Source organism: Ranitomeya imitator, chromosome 4, assembly GCF_032444005.1.
Source record: "Ranitomeya imitator isolate aRanImi1 chromosome 4, aRanImi1.pri, whole genome shotgun sequence".
Classification (NCBI taxonomy): domain Eukaryota; kingdom Metazoa; phylum Chordata; class Amphibia; order Anura; family Dendrobatidae; genus Ranitomeya; species Ranitomeya imitator.
Genome location: NC_091285.1, coordinates 635361944 through 635380250, shown reverse-complemented (window position 1 = coordinate 635380250; position 18307 = coordinate 635361944). Strand labels below are relative to the sequence as shown.

At 42.5% G+C, this 18307-nt stretch overlaps 1 protein-coding gene across 2 annotated transcripts in view; it reads left to right on the top strand.

Annotated features, from left to right (window-relative positions):
* The window catches only part of PRR36 (proline rich 36), a 90051-nt gene that overhangs the window by 60134 nt on the left and 11610 nt on the right, over positions 1–18307 (top strand). For both annotated transcript variants that reach the window (XM_069766799.1, XM_069766798.1), the window contains exons 3-5: positions 10139–10202; positions 11698–11744; positions 12674–17305. In XM_069766799.1, coding sequence (XP_069622900.1) covers positions 10139–10202; positions 11698–11744; positions 12674–17305 — 4743 coding nt within the window. The remainder of the gene's footprint in view (positions 1–10138; positions 10203–11697; positions 11745–12673; positions 17306–18307) is intronic.

The following is an 18307-nucleotide window of genomic DNA, read 5'->3' as shown; positions in this document are numbered from 1 at the left end:
TAAAGGGCAGTTATTCCATGGCAGTTAGTCAGGGCAGGAGTCAGGTAACCCACACTCTGCTCTCCCTTCCATCCATGTGCTTTATTCCTATCCTCCTATGTTCCGTTGCCATCCACAATCACCGCCCCATCCCCCCTCCATCACGACTCATATACATCAGCTCCTCTCTCCTTCCCTCTCCCATGTACAGCTCCCATGCACTTCTCACCTTCCTGAAAAACCTCAGCCCGTCTTGCCCAAACACACTGCACAAAAAATCTTCATACAATTCCAAAAACTTCTTGCTTTTTATCTTCCTACTCCTACTGCTTTCGGGAGAAATCTCCCCCAACCCTGGTCCACCGTCCCACAACCTCAACCACTACCCTACCTCACATCAAAACCATTCTAACCTTATTAATATTACTTGCACTCCCTCATCTCCTTCTTTTAATTTTCCCCTTTGGAATCCACGGTCTGTATGTAACAAGCTTCCTTTCCTGCTCAACTACTTTCTGAACAACTCTCTAAATCTATTGACCCTCACTGAAACCTGGATCCAGGATTCAGACACTCTCCCCTGCTGCCATTTCCCATGGTGGCCTACAATTCTCCGATTCCCCGAGACCCACAAACAGACCTAGTGGTGGAGTTGGCATACTCCTCTCCCCACAATCCACCTTCCAGGTCATTCCCCAGCTCCATCACTCTCATTCCCTTCTTTTGAGGTCCACAACATCAGGCTCTTCCATCCCCTCTACCTGAGTAGGGGTCATATATCGGCCCCCAGGCTCACCCACCCACTTCCTGGACCATTTCTCTGCCTGGCTGCCGCACTTGATGTCCTCAGAACTCCCAACCCTTATCCTGGGAGACTTCAACATCCCCATAAACAGCCCCACTTCTACATCTGCATCCCAGCTTCTATCACTAACCACTTCACTCGGCCTCTCGCAGCTCTCAACCTCTGAGACACACAAGGACGGTAACACCCTTGACCTGGTCTTTATCCGGCTGTGTTCATTCTCCTACCTAAATCAGGGGTCCCCAACTCCAGTCCTCAAGGCCCACCAACATGTCATGTTTTCAGGATTTCCTTAATCTTGCCCAGGTAATAATTGCATCACCTGTGCAATGCAAAGGAAATCCTGAAAACATGACCTGTTGGTGGGCCTTGAGGACTGGAGTTGGGGACCCCTGACCTAAATAACTCACCGCTTCCCCTCTCTGACAACAACATTCTCTCCTTCATGCTCACAAATCCTCGCTCACCCCAGCACCCTCCTACCTACCATTCAGTCAGAAATCTACAAGCATTAACCCTCATACACTTTCAGAATCCTTGCACTCATCACTGTCCTCAATCTCTTCTTTTTCCTGTCCTGATTTGGCGGTACATCACTACAATGACACTCTTAGAAGCACCCTGCACCAAGTAGCTCCCCTCATCATCAGAACCTTCAAACACAGAGTAAAACAGCCCTGGCTCACATCGCAAACCCGATTTCTCCAGCGATGCTCTAGGAGTGTTGAACGCTTATGGAGGAAAACTCGCACACCAAAAGACTTCATACACTTCAAATTTATGTTAAAAATCTATAACTCTGCCCTTCACCTCGCCAAACAGACCTACTTCACCACCCTTATCTCCTCACTATCCAACAACCCCAAGAAACTTTTTGACACCTTTCACTCCTTCCTCAGGCCAAAAGCACAAGCCCCTATCATAGACATTTGTGCTGATGACCTGGCCTCCCACTTTATTGAGAAAATAGACAATATCCGTCAGTCCGCTCCCAATCACCAAGTTCAGTGACTCCCATCCCTCCTTGCATCTCCCCTGGCTCACTCTCCACATTTGATCCCATCACAGAGAAGAAGTATCCAGGCTCCTCTCTTCTCGTCTGACTACATACACTAACAACCCCATTCCCTCTCATCTCCTCCAGTCTCTCTCTCCAGTCATCACTACTCACCTATCTACAATCTTTAATCTCTCACTCTCCTCAGGCATTTTCCCGCCCTCCTTCAAACACTCTATCATTACTCCGTTACTAAAGAAACCCGCCCTCGACCCATCCTGCACAAACTACAGACCGGTCTCCAACCTCCCCTTCATCTCTAAACTCTTGGAGATCCTAGTCTACTCCTGTCTTACCCGTTACCTCTCCATTCACTCCCTCCTAGACCCTTCACAGTCCAGCTTCCGCCCCCTACACTCGACAGAAACTGCACTCATCAAAGTGACCAACAACCTTCTGACAGCAAAATGTAACGGTGACCACTTTCAGCTCATTCTTCTCGATCTTTCTGCAGCTTTCGACACTGTTGACCACCCTCTTCTACTCTCTAGGCTCCAGTCACTAGGCATTAAGGACACTGCTCTCTCCTGGTTCTCCTCCTATCTTTCTGACCGCTCCTTCAGTGTTCTGTTCTCTAGCCACACTTTGTCTCCTCTTCCTCTCACTGTTGGGGTACCTCAGGGCTCAGTCCTTGGCCCCCTTCTCTTCTCTCTCTACACGGCCCCAATTGGACAGATCATCAGCAGATTTGGCTTTCAGTACCATCTTTATGTCGACGACACATAACTATACACGTCATCCCCTGACCTTACTCCCGCTGTACTACAGAACACCAGTGACTGTCTGTCTGCAGTCTCTAACATCATGTCCCCTCTCTATCTGAAACTCAACCTCTCCAAAACTGAACTTCTTCTGCTGCCACCTTCTACTAACCTCCCTAAACCTGATGCTTCCCTCTCCGTGGGTGGCACCATAATAACACCACGGCAGCAGGTGTGCTGTCTGGGTGTTACATTTGACTCCGATCTCTCCTTCAGATCCCATATACAATCTCTTGCCTGCTCGTGCCCCTTACACCTAAAGAACATATCTAGAATCCGCCCTTTTCTCACCATGGAAACAACAAAAACCCTCACTGTCGCCCTGATCCACTCCCGCCTGGACTACTGCAATGCTCTATTAATTGGCCTCCCCCTTACTCGGCTTTCCTCTCTCCAGTCTATCCTGTATGCAGCAGCCAGGGTTGTCTATCTAGTTAATCGTTACTCGGACGCGTCCGCTCTTTGCCAGTCGTTACACTGGCTGCCCATTCATTATAGAATCCAATTCAAAGTACTTGTTCTCACCCGCAAAGCTCCTCAAAGTGCAGCACCCCCTTACATCTCCTCCCTCATTTCTGTCTATTGGCCTAACCGACCTCTGCGCTCTGCAAATGGCTCTCTCTGCTCTATCCGTACCTCCCACTCCCGACTCCTCCCGTGCTGAACCAATCCTCTGGAATGCTCTACCCCAAGATTTTAGGACCATTCACAATTTGCATAGTTTTAGGCGCTCCCTCAAAACACATTTGTTCAGAGCGGCCTATCACGTTCCCTAATCAAAGTCATTTTATGCTTGTGTGTAGCCCATTCACTACTTCCATCTACCCCCCACTCCCTGAAGATGGCTGGACCATCATTGTAGATTGTAAGCTCTCACGAGCAGGGTCATCTTATGTTGCTTTAATTATTGTATTGTTAACATTGTTACTTATGACTGTTGTGTTTGAAACTGTTAAACTGTAAAGCACTGCGGAATATGTTGGCGCTATATAAATAAAGATTATTATTATTATTGTGATATCATCTTATAAAGGTTATTAATAGTCATGCATTGTAACAATGTAATTGGTTCAGCTTATGTCACAACTCAGTTAGGTGACCCGGGGCTTCTTCCCTGTCCTTACCACTAGGGGGCACGATAGCTCGCCCTATTCCCTGGGATACTTCTGCAGGTGAAGATGCCGGGGCCGCCACTCTTGTCTTATCTCCTGAGATAGCCCTCCGTTTGTTCTCTTCCCCCAACCAGGAAAGAGGGGTGCTACAAACAAGGGGGTAACTGAAAATATAAGGCATACAAATATTCACTCACATACAGTTGTGGCCAAAAGTATTGACACCCCTGCAATTCTGTCAGCTAATACTCAATTTCTTCCTGAAAATGATTGCAATCACAAATTCTTTGGTATTATTATCTTCATTTAATTTGTCTTAAATGAAAAAACACAAAAGAGAATGAAGCAAAAAGCAAAACATTGATCATTTCACACAAAACTCCAAAAATGGGCCAGACAAAAGTATTGGCACCCTCAGCCTAATACTTGGTTGCACAACCTGTATCCAAAATAACTGCGACCAACCGCTTCCGGTAACCATCAATGAGTTTCTTACAATGCTCTGCTGGAATTTTAGACCATTCTTCCTTGGCAAACTGCTCCAGGTCCCTGATATTTGAAGGGTGCCTTCTCCAAACTGCAATTTTTAGATCTCTCCACAGGTGTTCTATGGGATTCAGGTCTGGAATCATTGCTGGCCACCTTAGAAGTCTCCAGTGCTTTCTCTCAAACCATTTTCTAGTGCTTTTTGAAGTGTGTTTTGGGTCATTGTCCTGCTGGAAGACCCATGACCTCTGAGGGAGACCCAGCTTTCTCACACTGGGCCCTACTTTATGCTGCAAAATTTGTTGGTAGTCTTCAGACTTCATAATGCCATGCACACGGTCAAGCAGTCCAGTGCCAGAGGCAGCAAAGCAAACCCAAAACATCAGGGAACTTCCGCCATGTTTGACTGTAGGGACCGTGTTCTTTTCTTTGAATGCCTCTTTTTTCTCATGTAAACTCTATGTTTATGCCTTTGCCCAAAAAGCTCTACTTTTGTCTCATCTGACCAGAGAACATTCTTCCAAAACATTTTAGGCTTTTTCAGGTAAGTTTTGGCAAACTCCAGCCTGGCTTTTTTATGTCTCGGGGTAAGAGGTGGGGGTCTTCCTGGGTCTCCTACCATACAGTCCCTTTTCATTCAGACGCCGACGGATAGTACGGTAGTACGGGTTGACACTGTTGTACCCTTGGACTGCAGGGCAGCTTGAACTTGTTTGGATGTTAGTCGAGGTTCTTTATCCAACATCCGCACAATCTTGCGTTGAAATCTCTTGTCAATTTTTCTTTTCCGTCCACATCTAGGGAGGTTAGCCACAGTGCCATGGGCTTTAAACATCTTGATGACACTGCGCACGGTAGACACAGGAACATTCAGGTCTTTGGAGATGGACTTGTAGCCTTGAGATTGCTCATGCTTCCTCACAATTTGGTTTCTCAAGTCCTCAGACAGTTCTTTGCTCTTCTTTCTTTTCTCCATGCTCAATGTGGTACACACAAGGACACAGGACAGAGGTTGAGTCAACTTTAATCCATGTCAGCTGGCTGCAAGTGTGAGTTAGTTAGTTAGTAGTTTAGTTATTGCCAACACCTGTTAGGTGCACAGGTAAGTTACAGGTGCTGTTAATTACACAAATTAGAGAAGCATCACATGATTTTTCCAACAGTGCCAATACTTTTGTCCACCCCCTTTTTTATGTTTGGTGTGGAATTATATCCAATTTGGCTTTAGGACAATTCTTTTTGTGTTTTTTTCATTTAAGACAAATTAAATGAAGATAACAATAACAAAGAATTTGTGTTTGCAATCATTTTCAGGAAAAAACAGTATTATCTGACAGAATTGCAGGGGTATCAATACTTTTGGCCACAACTGTATAAACGCATATAATAATAATAATAATAATAATCTTTATTTTTATATAGCGCTAACATATTCCGCAGCGCTTTACAGTTTGCACACATTATCATCACTGTCCCCGATTGGGCTCACAATCTAGAATTCCTATCAGTATGTCTTTGGAATGTGGGAGGAAACCGGAGTGCCCGGAGGAAACCCACGCAAACACGGAGAGAACATACAAACTCTTTGCAGATGTTGTCCTGGGTGGGATTAGAACCCAGGACCCCAGCGCTGCAAGGCTGCTGTGCTAACCACTACGCCACCGTGCTGCCTAAAAGCCGTACCCTGTCTCTTGAAGAGAATTACGCTACTGTGTTGGGTTAGCTTCGGACCCGTTTAATCGAAGCTGGTGGCAGCGATAAGTGTGCAGACTGTTGAGTGCTGCTGCAGTGACTGCGGGGTTCATAATTATTGTTCCTGCCGGTGTGGGAGTAGTTATCGCGTCGCTGCAGCGTGCCCAATAGCCAGTACATAGCAGGCAGCCTTTCTGGCGACTAATTACCCAGGGTGCAGTACCTAATCTGACCTGAGAGTAAGGGGGCGCCAGAGAGCTGCAAGTGTTAAGTGGAACTGTAAGCGGGATATACATAAATCCCTGCAGTTCGGGGTATATAGAAAAGCAGTGGGATACCTAGAATAAGCCCCTGCTGTAAACTAAGAGGTCAATAGCCCTGTGTGTGTTTTTTCATCACATCGTGGAGTGGAGGGATAACTAAGATAAGCCCCCCTGCACATGTGATAGCCGTCTGTTGGCCTAAAGTCATCCTGATCCGTGACGTAGGGGTGACGGTCATGGTGTGAATCCTGACCCAGTGGTGACAGCGGTCAAAGGAACCGTGACAATTGTCACGATTCCCCTGACCGCTGATAAACACCGTGACCGTCAGTGGCGTAACTACAAAGTTATGGGCCCCGGTGCGAACTTTCAAATGGGGCCCCCCACCATGCCAAAATGTTTTCCACCCAAATTCACATTTTCCCTATTAATGTTGCACACTATAGCTTTATTGCAAAGTTGTATAGTGTGACCTCAGTTGCATAACTATCCAGTGCCGCATCCTGGCATATATTTGTCCCCTGTACTGCCATTGTTATGTAATGTATAAAAGAAAATAAACCATTATACTCATCAGGGGCTAACATAGAAGTCATGGGGATCCATATAAGAAGTATAATGCACCCCCATAGTACTCCTTATAGTATAATACACTCCCCATAGTCCCCCATATAGTATTGTACACTCCTCAGTCCTCCATATAGTATAATACACTCCTCCGTATATTAAAACACACTCCTCATAGTGCTCAATATAGCATAATACACTGCTCAGTCCTCCATATAGTATAATACACTCCTCCGTATATTAAAATACACTCCTCATAGTGCTCCATATAGCATAATACAATCTTCGTAGTGCTCCGTATAGTATAATACACTGCTCATAGTGCTCCATATAGTATAATGCACCGCCATCGTCATCCATGTTGTACAATTCACTTCCCATAGTATGATGCACCATAGTTCTTCATATAGTATAATATATTCCCCATAGTCCTCGATTCAGTATAATGCAGCCCACATATAGTATAATACATCCACCCCACAGAGTATACTGCAGCCCTGCTATACAATACAATGTAACCCCCATAGAATATAATGCAGCCCTCCTCATAGTGTAATGCAGCCCCTCCATACAGGGGCAGTGAGAAAGACATGAGCAAATGGTGACTAGGGGGCAGGGGACAAGGACACAAGGGGGGTAGTGGAGACAGGCACAAGGGTAACATAGGGGGGCTAGGGAGCAAGGAAGACAGACACATGGGGGCTAGGAGGCAGGGGAGAAGGTTACAAGGGGACTAGTGGGCAAGGGAGACTGACACAAGGGGACAAAGGAGACTGGCACAAGGGGACACACAGGGACTAGTTGGCCAGGGAGACTGACAAGGGGACACACGGGGACTAGTGGACAAGGCAGATTGACACAAGGGGCACATGGGGACTAGATGGCCAGGGAGACTGACAAGGGGACACACAGGGACTAATGGTCAAGGGAAACTGGCACACGGGGACAAGGGACACAAGCATAAGGGGACAAGGGAGACAGGCGCAAGGGGACACACAGGGACTAGTGGGCAAGGGACACTGACAAGGCTACACACGGGGACAAGGGATAGAAGCACAAGGGGACTCATAGGGACTAGGAGGAAGGGGAGAAGGGCACAATGGGACACACGGGAACTAGGGTGCAAGGGAGACAGGCACAAGAGGACACAAGGGGACTCAGAGGGCAGAGTAGATAGGGACGCAAGGGCTGCAAGGGGACAGAGGAAGACGGGGGGACTGAGGAGGAGGGAAGAAGGGGGCACAGGGATTACAAGGACAGGGTAGATGGAGAACACATGGTGAGAAAGGGGACAGGGGAGACTTGAGAGCAGGGCAGACGAGTCACACAGGGACAATGGGCAGGGAATGCTTGGGAGATGAGGAGCATTGGGAGACCAGGGGAGGAGGAACAAGGTGTGTACGGGGGGCCCGGAGGAGCACAATGACCTGAACCTGGGGACCTACTAGGACATGGGGCATCATAAACGCCGGTATAGTTCACTGCGGCGGGGGGAGTTGGGTGCGTCTGACCTGTTGGGCCCCTGACTTGCCAGACTGTGGTAGTTACGCCCCTGCCTCACACACACTACAGATATCATACACACACACACGCACTTCAGATATCACACACACACTATAGATATCACACACGTTATATTAAAAATACCACTATTGATGTGTATATTCGTTATATAGGCCATACTGGTGTGTGTGTGTATATATACACACACACGTACATATATACACAGCAGTATCACCTATATATAACGTATATACACATCAGTAGTAGTATTGCCTATAGAACGTATATAGACTGCTGTATATACATTATATAGGTGATACTATCATTATATACAGAAGCAGCCAGTATCACTTATATATTGTATATACAGCAGTATATATACATTCTATAGGCAATACTACTACTGATGTGTATATACGTTATATATAGGTGACACTGCTGTGTATATATGTACATGTGTGTGTATATATACACACACACCAGTATGGCCTATATAACGAATATACACATCAATAGTGGTATTTTCAATATAATGTATATAGACTGATATATATACACATTATATAGGTGATACTGCTGTATATAATCACTGTATCACCTATATAATGTATGTATAGCAGTCCATATACATTATATAGTGAATACTGCTACTGATGTGTATATACATTATATAGGTGATACTGCTGTGTATATATGTACGTGTGTGTGTGTGTATATATATATATATATATACATATACACACACACACCGCAGTGTCACCTATACAATCTATATACATCAGTAGCAGCATTCCCTATATAATGTATATAAACTGCTATACATACATTATATAGGTGGTACGGTGATTATATACAGCAGTATCACCTATATAATGTATATATAGCAGACTTTACACATTATATAGGTGCAACTGCTGTATATACACATTTAAAAAAAATCATCTTGGGACTTACCCAGGTCCCTGAGATGGGGGGAGGTCGGTAGGATAAAGGGCTGAGGTGGGTCGGGTCCCAGCATCGGCAGTAGAGGATCCCAGGCAGGCTGGCAGCATTGGTGAGAGGCAGAGCAGTCTTCTCTGACGCTGGTTCAGGCCGGCCAGCCAGCGTCAGACACAGGTGGAGGTCCCAGCGTCGGCGGTACAGGATCCAGGCCGCAGCCAGGCAGCATTGGTGTACACCAGTCTTCTCTGACGCTGGTTCAGGCCAGCCAGCGTCAGACACAGGTGGAGGACCGTCCCAGCGTCGGTGGTAGAGGATCCCGGACCCGCAGGCAGCATTGGCGTGGCGAGCAGTCTTCTCTGACGCTGGTTCGGGCCGGCCAGCGTCAGACACAGGTGGAGGCGCGCGCCCTATTGCACGCAAGCTTTTTCAAATCACGGGGTCTCCTGCTTGCTTGCGCTCGCAAGGGCAGCAGCAGACGAGCACACGCAGGCGGCAGGATCAAGGACCGCGACCATGCTCATTGCTCCCGCGACCCGCACTGACGCCGGCCACCGTGGGCGGCCCTTGTCAGTGCGGGCAACTTAACACAGGAACATTTAAAGGGCCGGCTGGAGGCCGGCCGGCGCTATGTAGTAAAATCGCTGCCGGTCTGACCTGCCGGGCGGCGGGCCCCTGACCTGCCGGGCCCCGTCGCAGTGGCGACCGCTGCGACCGCGGTAGTTACGCCACTGGTGACCGTCACCAATACGTCACGGATTGAGGTGACTTTAGGCCAACAGACGGCTATCACATGTGCAGGGGGGCTTATCTTAGTTATCCCTCCACTCCACGATGTGATGAAAAAAGACACACACAAGGCTATTGACCATATAGAACATATAGTTGTCCTAATCATCACCATTGTTATTCCTATAATAGATTCATTTTATCAGAAACATTCTATAACTTGTGTTAAATTGTGTTTTCGATAGGGCTGATATCTAAAGTGGGCACAGCAGTAAAGGAAGTAAATGCTGTAAAGAGCAACAGCATCAGGTAAGATCCTAATGTGAAATAATGATACAAGGGGCCATTCATATAGTTGAATGGCTTCAAATCTTAAGTAACTTGCAGGAGTAATGTCGGCAATCAGGAAAACATCAACTAAGAATGAAATGAATGTAATTGAGATCTGTCTCGTCTACCTACAAATAGCATACAATTTTTACTATCGATTTCTCTAAAACGGCCATACAGATTTCTACAAGAAAAATAAGGATTTACTCAGCATTAAAGATACTTTACATATGTGCAATTAGTTTTGGGGTATACAATCCTGATGACAGGTCCTTAACAGAAGTGGTTCCCAACAGTAATTTCCAGATCTTGTACTTGGTAATATTATATCTGTTTAACAGTCTGACCGAAAAAAAGACAGTGAGAACTGAATCATTTGGAGTGGGATTGGATTTAAAAAGAATTTTCCATTTCGGACAGTTTTTTTTTTTTTTAGCAGTGTCCCCTGAAAAAAAATAAACCAAGTACAGGGTGCACTGCTGCTGGTAGGTACCCCCAGTGACCAGAAGTAATCTCTGGGAGAAGCCACAGAAAGTGTTCAGTTTACTTTCAGTGCCAACACAGCAGAGAAAAAGAGTTTCAGTTTTTATTTAAATCAACTGGTTCCATGTAAATTACGTATGTGCTTGGTCCTACAGAGTGAGGTTTTTTTTTTTTTCTTGCCGTTTTATGCTCTTCTTAATATTTTAGGGTCTTCAATACTGGAATAAAAGATAACTGAAAGTTTACAGTGTTTGCAAAATGAGCTTTTTCAATCCAGACAATTTGTTTCAATGAACAATAAATTAACGATAGATGCCCATGGGTTTTGTCAATCTACATTATTTTCTTTTCTTGCATTAGTCTTATAGCAGTCCTGCAGGGAAATTTTCTTACTAATCATTTCCAATTTTTTGGTTAACAGATAAAGGAAAAGAAAAAGGCTTCCTTAAGAGGCTATAACTTGGTGCCTGCAGTCCTACAGCAGACAGAATTGGTTACACGCCCCAAGTCTAGCCAGTATAGAAAGTCAAGATCTTCTGGGAAACCTACATTATATTTCTCTAAATATTATCAGAGAATGGACCAGGATAGGATAAATGGAATGGATGATATTAAAAGAAAATTTCAAGATCATTTTTTTTAATTACTCATATGACATTACATCATGATACATATGACACTCATCATATGATAATTATAGCCACCTCTCTCGTAATTTAAATATTTATAATATATAGTGTAAATGTACAAAATTATATATATATAATATATATATATATATATTATATTTTTTTTTCTATACGATGTTGTGCATAAATATGTGATTCTTCAGAATTTGTTTTAGTCTTTGCCTGACGAAGAGACGTATGTAGTCTCGAAAGCTTGCAATTTGTTACCATCTTTTCAGTTAGCCATTAAAAGGTATCAACCACTGAGGACTCTCAATTCTAAATAATTTTCAAAATTATATATATAATTTTCTGCATTGCAGGACCGTAGCTGCTTCACCCATCAAATCAAAAGCAGTTACACATAAAGGTAAGTTCACATTAACTGTATCAAATGACTCCCCGGGTTCAAGTTACTTCTCTAGTGACAGAGGTTACATTACAAAGATGGCCACATATGGCTCACACATTTGTTCTGTTAATATGAACAGGCAAAGAACTGGGGTTAATCAGATTTTCTGTAGATTTCACATACTGGAACCACAGCTTAAGTTCCATTTAGAAGGGCCGTGTTGTAATGAGCAAAGATTATATGAAAGGCAATTGACACTTGTTTTCTAGCCCATTCGCAAAGCTGCCAAAAAGTTTTGCGAAATTAATAACCATTCTGTACCCATACAGCATCCTATTGTTGGCAGCACATCCCCTGTTTACATGGCGAAATGTGCTTCTGACAAAGATGACTTTTATACCAGTATAAACCATTCAATAACCCAACGAATGAACATTTTGCTTGTTGATTAGGTGACCGGTGGCATGTTTACACCAGCTGATAATTTCAATCAAAGGAGCCTTCTCATAAATGCTTGTAGGTCAATGATCTGCTCATCTAAATGGGCCTTTGAACTGCAACAGCTCTCCTCTCTGGCTCATAAAGAGGGGTCCCGATACGTTTTTTCTCTAATAAGACCAACATTTTTGCTTACTATTGGATAATCAAATTGTAGGCGATTGCCAGTTTTTAACTGTATAAATATTATGCTAGGAATAAATATAAAGAGTCTTAATGTTCTACGCTAATTAAAATTTCATTCCAAATGCTACGTTAACATGTGGTAGCGGTGTGTTTTTTTGGTTTCAATTGCAGTGTCAACGAGTGATTTTTTAAAAATCACAGCAAAATGAGGCATTTTTGTTGTGATTGCGGAAAAACACACAATATGACCACGATGTATGAATCAAGCCTAAGTATCATTGTTTTATTGCAAGTCATGTAAAAATGTATTTATTTTTTTTCAGATTCAACATCTCAACTCAAACCACCAGCCAAGCAAACAACTCGCCCACAGAGTGCAGAGAAAGGAGCTCAACAGATGGCATCTTTATTAGTCACAAAAAATGAAACTGCCAAGAAAACTGCCGAGGGAGTTAAGCCTACAGGGGGGCAGGAAGCTGGGAGCACTACACCCTCAAAACGAAGTGGAACTGTGAAAAGGGAAGTAGGAAAAATTCCAGAATATGGATCAGTGCCAAAAGATAAAACATTGTGCCTTCGACCAGAAAGCAGTGCATCAGTGGCATCCAAGCCACTAGCCACTGCATCAAGCCCAAATAAAACTTTGAAAGCAAGCTCTATGTCGAGTCCTAAGTCAAAACAGATTGTGCCTCAACCAGAAAAGCATGTTACTGCCATATCATTATCAACAAAAGCAACTAAAAGCCCACTGCCATCTACTAGACAAGGTGCCATAACTTCGACAATAGCCAAGCAAGTTAAAACAGCTTCTCCATTGGCTAAAACTCCAAGGCCTACATCGGTTTTAACCAAAGTTGCAAAAACACCTACATCACCTGTTAAGCCAGTGAATACATCTGCTCCAGTCATGTCACGCAGTGCTACACCTGTGAAACCACCAGGGAACACTTTGTCTGCAACTAACCAAGCTAAAGTAGGCAAGCGATCAATAACAAATAAAGCAACACCTGTGTCTGCTAAACAGGTAAACCATGTACCAACCGCAATAAAATCAGTAAAATCATCAACTGTGGATAGTAAATCAGTAAAGTTAGACTCTACTGAGGCTACAACAGTAAAGGAAGTTAATCAAAATCTCCCAGAAGTGGCTAAAGTAAAAATGAACGCAACTGAAAAAATAGCTAAATTGGACAAACCGCAAGAATCTCCGATTATAGAAAATGAAATGGCAGCCCTTCCTGTGAACATTGTCAGAGAGACTACAACAGTAGATGATGCAATGAATGGTGGAAAACACTTAGAGTCCAAGCTACCTTTAGACAGAAATGAATCCATTTCACTGACTGAGAAAAATTTAGTAGAAAACCATTCACAAGACAAGGAGACACAGCTGTTACCATCTTTGACTCCAGAAGTAAAGTCTCTTGCTAAGCAATTTATACCTCTAGAGGAAGAAGTTAGTGATTTAGTCAAAGAAGAATCTTCAACTGAATTAAACAATCCTTTATATGAAGGGCAGAAAAGTAAAAAACCTTTTGAAGACCCACTGAATGTTCCGAGTAAACATATACAGGAAAGTTTGAGTGCTCCTGAGACACATTTTATCAAGGAGGAAACAAAACCTTTTAAGGAAGAAACAAGTGATTTCAGTGAACAAGAAGAACTTGGGTCTAATACTGAGCTAGCCATAAATTCAGACAATTCTGATAATGTTCATGGAAAAGTCCATATTCTGAACAAATCAGTAAGTGATGAACTTGCATCCTCCATCCAACCCTCAAAGACAGTAGAATTTTTAAGTAAAGAAAATAGATCTTTAGATAAAGATCAGATGGTGGAAGTGGATGAGGTCACCTATTTAAAGCAATTGGAAAGAATGCCAATGCAATCTTTGGATGAAGAAACATTTACAGTAGAGTGCGCCGAACCATTGGAAGATGCAATTACATCTTCTTTAGAGCAAGTAACTCCATTAGAAGAAGGTATATTGTCAGAAGATGAGCTAGAACACATGGAACAGAAATATACAATGTTGAAGGTAGAACAAAGAAATTCACCAGAGATTTCAGATAAACTTGAGACATCCCCTGGAGAGCCACATAATCCTTTAGATGTCATAACATCTTCAACTGAGGAATTAACACCTTCAGAAGAAGAAGCAGTTCTTTTAAAGCATGAGAAACAAATGGTACAGGAAATATCATCCTCTGAAAATCTAGATATGGAAAACGTCACAAGCAAAATAGATGTAGCTAAGACAACAGAGATAGCAACTTTGTCAGTGGAACCGATCATATACGCAAATGAAAAAGTAAACACTTTAGAGGAACCTTTTGGAGAGACTATAATAAATGCAGAAGGCAAACATACAGAGAAAGGAAACATTCAGTCTTCAGATCTTCTACAGTCTTCAGCTGAAGAGATCAGAATTTCAGAAGAACTAATGTCTGAGGAACCACTACATTCTTCATTTAATGACAACATTACTCAATGGGAAGATTCGACATCAGCAGAAGCAATGCAGACTTCGGTTGAAGAAGTGAAACTTTCAGAGAAGGAACCCTTATTGTCAGTGGAATCAGTAGAGTATTCAGTCGAAACAGTAAAATCTCCACATGAAGACCAAATATTTTCAGTGGAACCATTACAGGATGTGCTTGGAGATATCAAATCTTCACAAGAAGAAGCAATGTCAACAGTAGAACCTTGCCAGACATCAGGAGATAAAGTCAAACATTTACAGGATTGTTTGTTAATGGAAACACTACAGTCTTCAGTTGAAGATGTATTTTCTCCTCCTAAGAATCTATCATCACCGTTATTGCTAAATGCTTCATTTGAGCCACTGAATCCTTTGGAGGAAAACTTACTCTCTTCATTTGACAAACTAACCGAACCCAAAGAGAGTATTACTTCAATGGAGGGAATATCAAGATTGGAAAGGTCACAGTCCCCAGTACAATTGCAAGACCTAAATCAACATCTTGTGTCATTAGAAAATACTAAAGAACTGGCAAATGAACTCAGAGAGGATGATCATAATGTGTCTTCAGAAAAAGAAGAAATCCCATTAATGCCACAAGGACATCTAATAGAGCAGTTTAATTCAATAATACAACCAAGCCAACATGATGCAGAAATATTTGATGCTTCCTTTGTAAAATCATCAGAGAATGTGGAGCACAGTATCAAATCTGCAAACATAGATCCAGTTGGGTCAGAGTTGTTTGAAGAACCTTCAAACATGATATATGATCCTGACCATGGAACTCCAGAGCATGTGAATGCAGAAGAAAAACTAGATTCAGTAGAAGCTGGTGTTGAGTACATATGTAATCCAATAAAACTAGGTCAATCTGTCCTGAAATCTGTACTGCTCCTGGAGGAAACATCAACATCTATAGAGGAGTTTAAAACTACTTCTGTTGAAGCAACTGCCTCCCCAGAAAAGCCAATAAAATCTTTATTAGAACGGGTCAGTTGTGTAGATAATGTTGAAAAGTCTACAAAACCGTCAATACATGAATTAATGTGCTATAATGAAGATCTTACCACATCTCTAGAAAAATCAATGGACATCCCTATGTTTACACCATCAGAAGATATTGGTGTTTGTTCATCAGATCCAGTAGATATCACCACAAATGTACCAACCTTACTAAACTACCTGGAACATTTGGAAAAATTTGAATCTAATATTCCATTGACAGTAGAGGATAATGCATTTGTAGAGACCTCAGTTGAACCACAACTTAATAAGCCATCAATTCATGTCCTAACACCATTGGATTCATTAGAATCGATAGAAAGACCAATAAAACATGAAGTACCGATAAAGCCCGTAGAATCCCAGGATAAATCAAATATGCTGGATCCAAACACCGAAGATTATCCATTACAAGTAAACCAACCTGAAGAGCTAGAATCATTGACTTTAGAGAATCAACATAAAACAAGAACATTAGAGCTGGTTACAAATCTAGAAAAAACATCAGATTCAGATTTCTATGCGACTACTGATCCAATAGAAGTAGTAAGAAAATGCTCACCAAAACAAGGCATAAAGGAGGATATAAAAGAAAATAGACAAACCACAGGAGTTTGTGTTTTAAATGAACCAATTTCATTTACAGATGAAGAATATTCAGTACCCTCAGACAATGCTACTAATGTTGTGGAGTATACAATACCTTTCAAGGGAACAATTCCAGCAACAGAATTAATAGAAGTAGGATTTTCAACAGAATCTACAAGCATTTGCCATACATTTTCTCCAGCTACCAATACTATATTGATGCCACCAGCAGAACAGAATGCAGAGGTTAGAGAAACAATCAATTTATCTCCACAATTGCAGAAGGTAGACGCCTATGAACATCCACAGGAAACAGTAAGGGAACCATGGGTGGTAGTAAAGATGGAGGAATTACTAGACTTTAAGGAAGAGCCAGAAGAGAGACCATTAAGACCGGCAAGTCTAAATCAAGATGCTGAGGTGCAGGATGAACAGAAGGCAGAAGAGGAGCTGGTGGAAAGGGCTTCAGTATGTAGTACACTGAGTGATCCCCAACTGGCAGCAAAAAGTAGCAGTGAGACAAGTACTCCAGAAGAGCTGAGAACTTACGAAGATTCTAGTTCTGGTGTGGAGTCTCATTCAGATGACGCTCCTACATCTCTACAAACCACTCTCACGCCAGACCCAGATTTAGGTATCCATATGGGACAGGAAGAAGGGACAGATACTCCAGCGGGTACACCAGCTTCAAACAACAAGGGGATACCTCTGCCACTTCAGATTGTAGACATTGAAGGGCAGTCTCAAAGTACCTCTCCATCTGGTATCTCTGACTCTTCAGAGATTAACCCAATTGTACGGAAAAAAAAAATGACAGCATCTACCGAATCAAAAGAACATGATTATGAGCAGAGAGATAAAGAAAAAGGAGCCCAAAGAGGTAATGATGACTGACTGTGTAGTGCTTGGAAAAACAAACTGCATTTAGAGCCAATATAAGCGCCACTAGTTAGAGTAGGAAATTACGGACCATGCCATGCCGAGACACTGACACTTGTGTTACAATACAATGTGACACTAAACAGTGCAAACCATTAGTTACATATCACTTCATCTATCACCTTTTCCTTCAACATATCTCTCAACATATTTCCACTCACAACCCTTCCCTCAATCCCAGTATGTTTTACCTTCACCGTTAGATGTTGTTTTTTTTCTTTTTACAAATATAATAAAACATTGATTTATTTTGTACAACTGGTGACCTCTGTTTTTATTTAAGCATGTGTCATATGTGTGTCCTTTATTCACTGTAAAATGCTATGGTCATTATCTGTGTGTCATTTCCGAGTAGTTTGTGTGTTGTGCAATAGTTGTGACTTGTGAATTACTAGATCATGTGATGTATATGTGTTACTGATACATTTTCATACATTTATGTATAGCAACATTGGCACTCATCACCCCATCAGTTCAGAATGAACGTCTTACGTTATTTTCTTGCACTCAACAGAACCTCATTTACAAATGCGCACAATCTTCATTTTCTGTACCACTGAATGCAAGTGGTTGTCATCCATTTTAGTCTGGGGAAAAGGAATAAATTCTGCCCTGTTTTAGTGACGAGAGCTCAAAACTTTGCCACCACAATCTATACTTTTACTCAACTATTTTGAGTTCTGAGAACCTGAAAAATTGAAGATTTTGTAGGTTTAGCATTTCAAAAAGATATGTTTCCATAGATAGCATTTGGATTAAAATATGGTAGTAGTGAGCAAGAGTTATGAAAATGAGAACACCGGTGAATTCAATAGATACTTTGATGCAGACTGAATAGAGATGTTCTTGTAGGCCTCGGCTCAAGATGATTATATTTATAGTGCCTAAACAAGGACAATTGTTTGAGAAGATACAAGTTTCTCTGTAGGTATACAATAGCGAC